The sequence below is a fragment of the Frankliniella occidentalis genome, unplaced genomic scaffold (genome assembly GCF_000697945.3).
Source record: "Frankliniella occidentalis isolate FOCC.00 unplaced genomic scaffold, Focc_3.1 Scaffold58, whole genome shotgun sequence".
Classification (NCBI taxonomy): domain Eukaryota; kingdom Metazoa; phylum Arthropoda; class Insecta; order Thysanoptera; family Thripidae; genus Frankliniella; species Frankliniella occidentalis.
This window is the reverse complement of record NW_026267188.1, coordinates 1,285,165-1,293,229: the sequence shown is the minus strand read 5'-3', so window position 1 is coordinate 1,293,229 and position 8,065 is coordinate 1,285,165. Positions and strand designations below refer to the sequence as shown.

Sequence of the window (8,065 nt, the reverse complement as noted above, 5' to 3'; positions counted from 1 at the left end):
AGAGAGAGAGAGAGAGAGAGAGAGAGAGAAGGGTAGCCAAGTTTTCTCGCCGCATTAAAATTCATCGCCGGCCTTATCTTTGAATAATGACGGGCAGGCCGACGATAATGACAATAATTGTTATATTCTAATGAGATAATTAATTTCATGATGCGCGCCGAATAATCGCGAAGAGGCGCAAGGCGCGTGTAGCCCATTGGTCAGCGGCAAACTGATCGCACCCCGCTGTGGGGCGAGAGGTAGTGGGGAGGGACACTAGCTACTCGCCTCACTGTCGCCGTCGTCGTCTTGCACCCCTTCACTCCCCACCCTCTCTGTCTTTCTCTCTCTCTATCTCTGTCTCTCTCTCTAGCTCACCCCTCCCCCTCTCAATTTGACGCGCTCGTCGTTAGCGCCCCATAATCACGAGCATTAGCATATCATATTTTTTTCTGCTGCTCGCGCATGTTGTTGTTGTAAGTCCGCCGCCGTCGTCGTCATCATAGCGGCGGAGCAGCAAGCGTTTTCGTATAAACGGACAAAAAATGGGTAATTGCTGGACGTGGAGGAATGCCGGCGCCGCGGTGGTGCTTCCCTATGCATGCCGAGCAGCAGCAGCAGCAGCAGCAGCACGACTAACTGCGGCATGAACGAGATCGCCGCGGAGGAGGGCAGGGAAGGCCGGTCGCGGGAGGTGTGGGTGTCGCCGGGCTAGGCCGTGCGGCTGCAGTGTGTCTCGTCTCGTGTCATTTGAATTTGACTCGAGTTGCGCGCCAAAAGTGTGTTGTGCACCGTGCGTGTGGGGGGACTGTTCTATCAGAAGTGGAAATTTGATTTGAGCCGCCGCCATATGCGAAGCGCGCGTGTGCGTGTGGGCCGCCGCCACCATCTCGGCTAATCAGGGCCTGATCAGAGCGTCGACCTGATTTATATCATAATCTGCGCTGCGCTTGCGTAGGCCTGGATGGGCGCGGCGGGGCGTGGCGGGGCGTGGCGCGATGGGGAGTCGCCATGCTAATGTATGGGAAGCGGAATCACTTGTGTCTCCTGTATACCTTGCAGGCCGCTCGAGTCTCTCCATTAGCTATTTAGCTCTTTCCATACCACTACCTTAAGTACGGCAATCGCCGCCGGAAGTCACCCGCCGAATACTTTCGCCCCGTATCCTGTCGTCCCGCACTACTAGGAGGCTGGGGGGAGCCGAGGGACGCCGCGAGGCTGCCGTCCGAATGACTATGATGACCCGCGATCCTGACCGTTTTGCTTTCTTCTGTTGCAGAGCGTGGTGATGCTGATGTTCAGGGAAGAGAAGAGCCCCGAGGACGAGATCAAGGCGTGGCAGTTCTGGCACGGCAGACAACACAGCGTCAAGCAGAGGATACTAGACGCGGGTGAGTACACCTAGAAGTTCAAGTTTAATATGAGGGTTAAAACGGATGATGGCTTGTTCAACTGAACTAAGCCTACCAATGTCAGATGCTAGCAAGATGCACATTTAAAATAGAAGAACTTGTGGTGGGCTTTGTCACCTTTCATACGGAGTCTAGTCTTTAAAAGTCACAGAAAAATGTTTCTGAAAGCATTAGCGGTTAAAAGTTTCTGAAAATTTCAAAACTGGCCGCCAGCGATAGTAGATGATATAGTGTGACGCGCGTCTCGCTAGTTTTTCCAGTGTGGCGGCGGCGCCCCGGAGAAGGAGAAATATGTGTTTTAGGGGCCGCCCTTTTAATAGCAATTAGTGAACGGAAATCGTAAATAAAATGCGGCGGTGCGCCTCTTTTACGGGCGCCGGTAGGGAAAAAGAGAGAGAGATAGAGATGGAGAGAGAGAGAGAAAGAAGAAATAACGCTGCACGCAAGCAGAGAGAGAGATGGTGTGGGTGCGGCGGGTGACCGCGCAGAGGACCGGGCCATCAACAACATCAACCCGCCGCTTGCCATCGCTCCCGAAGGTTTGTGGCGACCATCAACACGCGAACACGTAACGTAACGTGCGGAGCGGGGCGGAGCCGTGAATGGGTTTTGTGTTGCGGTTGTTTGTTTGTAGTCGGGACGGTCATAAGCACCTCGGGTTTGGCCAAACAGTTGTGTGTCGTACCTCTATAATGTTACGCGCTGCGAGCGAGCACCCCTCGGGAGAGCTGGCTGGGCCCTTGGACGTGTGATTGATGACGCTCACACTCTCCTGAATGGGGCGGCGCGGTCGGGAGCGGGGCGGGGCGGGGCGGGGCGGGCCCGAGCAGGTTAAGTCCGACAACACACACACAGAGGCGAGGTCCGGTCCGGCCGGCTGGCCGGCGCTACAGGTGGAAGGGTTGGGGAGGAGGAGGGGGAGGGGGAGGCACCAGTCAATGTGCTTTGCGGCGATGTTTACTCTTCCTTTTCCAAAGGGCGCAGACTGGAGGCCCGGGCGCGGCGGGCGGGGCGGGCGGGTCAGTGGGTCGTGGCGCGGCGGTGATGTTCCGCGAAAGGGGCGCGGAGCGGGGTGGGGCGGGCAGGACGGAGGAATGGAGAGTTGACTGATGGAGTGCATGTGCTGAGATGGAGTGGTTATTGATGCATTTGTTTGAGAGCCATCACACAAACACGTCCAGCGCTGCGCGCGGTCCGAGTCGGAGAGCGAGAGGAACGCCGAGAGAGAGAGAGAGAAAGAGCAAAGCAAAGGGGGCGGAGGAGGAGTGGATACCTCCAAATTAAAACCTCATCTCGGGGAGTGCATGTAGTACCGGGTACCGGGGGTCGTAAGTGCGCGTACGTGTGGCCCGGCTGTGGGCCAAACAAGGGCTCTCGGGGGCATTAACTTAGGGCTTCGACGACGTGCCGTCCACTGCCAAAAAATAACGGAAAAAAATCCACTCTAATATGTCAATGTATTTTTAAAAAATTGTGAAAAGTGGATGATATTTGTCGTTTTGGTGGATTCTTTTCTTTTATTATTTTTTCTAATCTTCTACTCCGCACCTGTCTTGTCACCGCACTGCGCTGTGGGACGAGGAGGGACAAGTGGAGGAGGACTACTAACGGGGCGGAATGTAAGGCAGTGGTCGATACTTACTATAGAGGCTGGGCCCGGCCCGGCAGTGGACTCTGTTGTTCGTTATACCCAATTAACAGTCCGAATAACACGAGGCGTCTCCTCTCAGAGACAATAAGAGTGGAGCTGAGGGAGGGGGACGGGGTAAACACCGCGGGTATAATGAGTCCAAATTGGACTTCTGTGTAAACCGGGAGTATTATTATGTGTCCGTCTGGGTCGGGAGGAGGAGGGCCGTGGTGGGGATGGGGTTAGAGGAGAGGGTGGATGATCGGCTTGCACGAAAAACTGTGACTCCTGAGATATATTGTAATAATAATAAATAAAAAACCGCAGTTTTCACTCGTTTTAACACGTCCATTAATATTTATCGGAAACTAATGAAATGGAAACGCTGCGCTGGGGCGCGGGCAACGCGGCGGAGTCAGGCGCGCAATAACATTATGCATTCAGGTTAACATGCCCCGGTCTGTAAGTGCCTCCGCAGGGGCGGCGAGTTGCGGCGCTCTGCCCGCTCTGCAGTCTGCAGTCTGCTCTGCAGGACGGCGGCGCGGCGTGTTTGATTTGCTGGACGACCGTCGCCGCGTGAGCCGAATGAGCGTCACATTCACGGCCTGGACGTGCGTCCGAGTCGTAAGCCGACAGCGGGGGATTAGAATACCCGCAATGACAACACCTTGGTCCTGTAGAGAGAGCCGCGTATCGCGATGGTGGCTGGTGGCCCCGGGGGTCGTGGGGGCCACAGCGCCACAGCCGCCGCCGTCACCGTGTCGCCGTAGTGGCACGCGCAAGGTGTTTTCTTTATCGCCCTGTTCGCGGTCGAATCGTGTGGGCAGCAAGTGTAGAAGTTGATCTTGCAGCATTACTTTTTATATGCTTTTATTATTGCCCTCTGTGAGAATGTTTGATCATGATGGACACGCCGAAACATTATTCTTAATTTTACAAACAAAGTTTGACAGGGAATAGTTTTGAGCGGTGCCGCTGGCTGCCGGACTGCCGTGCCAACAACTCTTTCCCTCTCCCCCCGCTCCCCCTGCGTTTTGCCGCGTTTATTCGAAATGTTGACCGACCACTTAGCGGGATTTGGTGCGCACTCTCGTCTCGCGGTTGGCAGGACTGATAGACGTGCGCGGGATTCAAAATGTCGTGGTTGGTCACACTGTGCCTATGTGCGTGTGTGTGTGTGTGTGTGCCCCCGTCAGTCGACTGACGTGCGATCACGCCCCGCCAATCTCCATCTGTTTTGTCGCCTGCTGGCGGGGCGGAGCGTGGCGGGGCGTTCGATGCTGCCCAATGGTGGAGAAGGGTGGACTTCGCAACGGGGACGGCGGGCACGTCCGTCCGCCTCACCCGTGCTTTCGACGGGTTCCCAGAAAGACCTGGAGCGCCGCCCCGCCACCCCGCCCCCCACGCCCCACCACGCCCCGCCACGCCTCGCCACGCCTCGCCACGCACCGCCACGCACCGCCACGCCTCGCCAGGCCTCGCCATGCCCTGTCGCGCGCGACCGCGGTGTCGAAATGCCCCTCTCCCCGTTCAGCTTGCACTTCGGCAGTAATGAAGCACCTCGAGCAGCAGCAGCAGGTGCGCCCGGCGGTGGCGGCTGCTGCTGCTGCTGCTGCTGCTGCTGCTGCTGCTGCTGCTGCTGCTGCCGCCGGTGGATGTGGCGGTCCTGGCGGAGGAAGGGAGGGTGCTGTACGGAGGCGGGGGGCGGCCCCGTGTCACGTGTCACAGGGAACCCTATCCCCGGGCCGTATCGGGTGAGCGCCACGCAGCGCCGCGCGGTGAAAGAGAGAAGAAATGGCCCGAGCGGGCGGGACGAGAGGGAGGCGCCTTCCTTTATGTAGTGCTGCTGTTGTCGTTGTTATGTATCGATACAAAACAACGCCAATTGTAAAATAATATTACAATAAAAAGACTATATATAGTGGGTATGAAGTGTCGTTCGGCTTGGTTTATATGACGGGGCGCCCTTATTTATCGAGCGTGAGCTGAGCCGCGTGAGCCACTGTCGATCTAACAAATTACTTGTGCTCTCTCGATAAACGCTCGGGTGTGCTGGGCTCCGCAGGCTCCGCAGCCTCACGGGCCTTTAGGGCCCATGGACCGCGCAGCGCAGCGCCACGCCACGAGAGATTAGGACCCCGAGCCGAGAAATTTATGGGGCGTCGTGTCCATCTTTTTTAGAGAGAACCCGCGTGAAAATAAAAAGGAAACGCTGCGTGCATATCTGTTGCGTGCCCCCCGCCCTCCTCCTCCTCACGCGCGAGGGAGAGAGAGAGAGAGAGAGAGAGAGAGAGAGAGAGAGAGAGAGAAAGAGAGAGAAAGAGAAATACAAAGAGAGGGAGAGAGAGAGAGAGCGAGAGCGGTAAGATTGATGGATGGAGACAGCGCTGGCCGCCTCACGACGGTTCGCGTCCCGAGCGTCCGTAATGATTGGCTTAATTTAGGATTTGAATTCGGCTCCTACTAGATTGTGATAATGGCTACGGCTGGGCCCGGCGCGGCGACGTGGAGGCGATTTGTGTCGGGCTGAGTGGTGCGGGGCTGAGCGCCCCCCTCCTCTGCTGCACCCCGGCCCCGGACACGACAAGTCCATTTAGCCGGTGGAGCCCCGCGTGGCGCTACGGACGTACGATCGGGCGGGGGGGACCTATTTTTGGAGGAGTGTCGCAAGAAGAGCTCGGGCCGTCCGCCCGTCCTCTCTACTACGCCGCAAGTATCTGTCTCTCTCTGTCTGTCTATCTCTCTCTCTGTCTCTCTTTTTCTCTCTCTCTCTCTCTGTCGCTCTTGATGGATGGCGACGCGTTATCGGGGCGCTTAGCTCGCATTATTGCCGTACGACCGGTGAAGTGCCGCAGCTGCTGCAGCACGCCGACGAGGCCCACGAGAGGGCGAAGGGCCCGCCCCGGACCCGCCCTGCTACAGCTCGCTGCCCAGCGCTTGTCGACAATCGCTTAATCCTCTGTTTCCCTCCCTCTTCCCCACCCGCCCCGCGTTGCGTGCTCGGGTTGACCTCCTCGCGAGTGGGCTGATGTTGAATGTAAATGCGCGTTAATGAATTTCTCATCAAAATAGATCTGGCCTGGCGCCGTTTCCTGTGCCGGCCAGGTCGCGCGGGCCTGGCCGACGGCTGCTACCTAAAAACTCTGAATTGAAGATTCAAATGCCGGTTTTTATTACTCGATATGAAAAATTCATCATCGCCACAGCTCTTTGTTTTCAAATTCGTTTTCACGTCGTTTCATTATTTCGGACGAGTCCGTTCCGTTTTTGCGACGGCCCGGCCGAGCCTTCCGCGTAGTCCTCATTGGGATTGCTGGCCACGTCCGATATATGCCCTAAGGACCCTCATTGGGCCCTGCCTGCCCTGCCCGCCCTCGGACCCCTCCGGGCAGAACCACAAACACGCCCTCTCTGTCTCTCTTCGCGACTTCCTCATTCTCCTTTCTCTCTCTCACTCACACACACTTTCCGCGAGCGCTTTCTCCGGATGGAGCCAATTACCATCGAAGGTCGCCCCCGTCGTCAGCGACAAAACTTGTGGTCAGCTACGGTTCCCGTGGGGCCACCGCCCAAGTTTGAGACGTCCTGCCTCGACGCTAGAGTGTGACTGTACAGCGAACCCAAGTGTGGAATTTCAAGGAACATTTCCACCTTTACTTTACAAATGTGCGAATGGAAATGATCACAGCTACAAAGTGTGCCACACTCGCACCCTTGGCTCTCCTGTGCTGTCCCGCGTGCAGGTCTCCGGGTCGCCCCGACTAATCTGTTGCATTTGCTCTGTTTGTTGTTGCAGACACCAAGAACAGCATGGGGCTGGTGGGCTGCATCGAGGAGCTGTCCCACAACGCCATCGCCGTCTACTGGAACCCCCTGGAGAGCCCGGCCAAGGTAAGGAAGGCCTTGCAGGCGTTGCAGGAGGCCGTGGTTAATAACACCCGCAGATAACATCGGGGCCCGGCCCGCTGGGGCGTCACGCGGAGGCAGAGCTGCCTGCAAACGCGGCAACGGCAACGCGACGATTTTTATGTATTTCTCCGAAACGCATATTAAAATGTTCCGCGTGCAAATCGGGCTCGCTGAACACGGCTCGCTCCGCGGATCCTCCCACGCGGCGGAGGCGGGAAAAAAGCATAAGGATGAGGAGGGAGGGTGCCATAGCCACAGGCGAGGCCTTGGGGCGACCATTAGCGCGTGTAATCTGGCACTCATCAGCATTTGTCTTGCAGATCAACGTGGCGGTTCAGTGCCTGAGTACGGACTTCAGCAGTCAGAAGGGCGTCAAGGTGAGCTCAAACTGTCAACGCCGACTTTCTCTATACATTTAGAGAAACAAGCTCTTTCGATTTTAAAAAATAAGTTCTTAAAAAATTACCTATCCCAAATGTTTTTTTGTTTTTATCTTTAGGGACTACCGTTACATATCCAAATCGACACCTACGAAGACCCGAGAGACGGCCCCGTGTACCACAGAGGGTACTGCCAAATCAAGGTGTTTTGCGACAAGGTGAGTCTCGCCGATGTGATGAGTGTTTGTGGAAGCAGGAGGGGTTCTAAGCTTTGCAGGGGTTCAGAAATTGCATTCGCTCACCGACACCTGGGGCATTAACATTTTCGGTCGCAGCCAGAGGAAGAGAGAGGGAGGAGGGAGAGAGAGAAGGGGCGCGGTGTTGCACTCCGATGATGAGCGACGCTGGCCCGCCCCGCCACTCCGTTATTCGCGCCAGACAGCCGGACGCGCGGGAGGGGCGTGGCGGGTAGTGGTGGGGCGGGGCGCGGGCGCGCGGACACGCATTCCTCCCTCTTGTAGGCACGCCGGTAGTTTCGCTTGTTGCGTTGAAGGCAATCACTCGTAAATGAAACGTCTCTCCTCGCTAGCGCGCTACAGCGGCGCGGCCGCGGCGGCGGCAGCAGCAGCAGGTGTTAAATGCTTCGCCACGACGACTTTGGACGCAAAAAGCCCGGGCACCTGTTGCATTTGACTCGGCGAGCTCAACGAAATAATAAGCAGCCGCTTGCAGCAGCGTGTACGGACTTATTATTG

The 8,065-nt window shown here is 56.8% G+C and overlaps 1 protein-coding gene across 5 annotated transcripts in view; it reads left to right on the top strand.

Annotated features, from left to right (window-relative positions):
- Positions 1–8,065, top strand: part of LOC113213422 (protein grainyhead-like) — a 30,150-nt gene that overhangs the window by 6,726 nt on the left and 15,359 nt on the right. For all 5 annotated transcript variants that reach the window (XM_052267769.1, XM_052267768.1, XM_052267767.1 and 2 more), the window contains exons 3-6: positions 1,259–1,370; positions 6,818–6,912; positions 7,251–7,307; positions 7,430–7,528. In XM_052267769.1, coding sequence (XP_052123729.1) covers positions 1,259–1,370; positions 6,818–6,912; positions 7,251–7,307; positions 7,430–7,528 — 363 coding nt within the window. The remainder of the gene's footprint in view (positions 1–1,258; positions 1,371–6,817; positions 6,913–7,250; positions 7,308–7,429; positions 7,529–8,065) is intronic.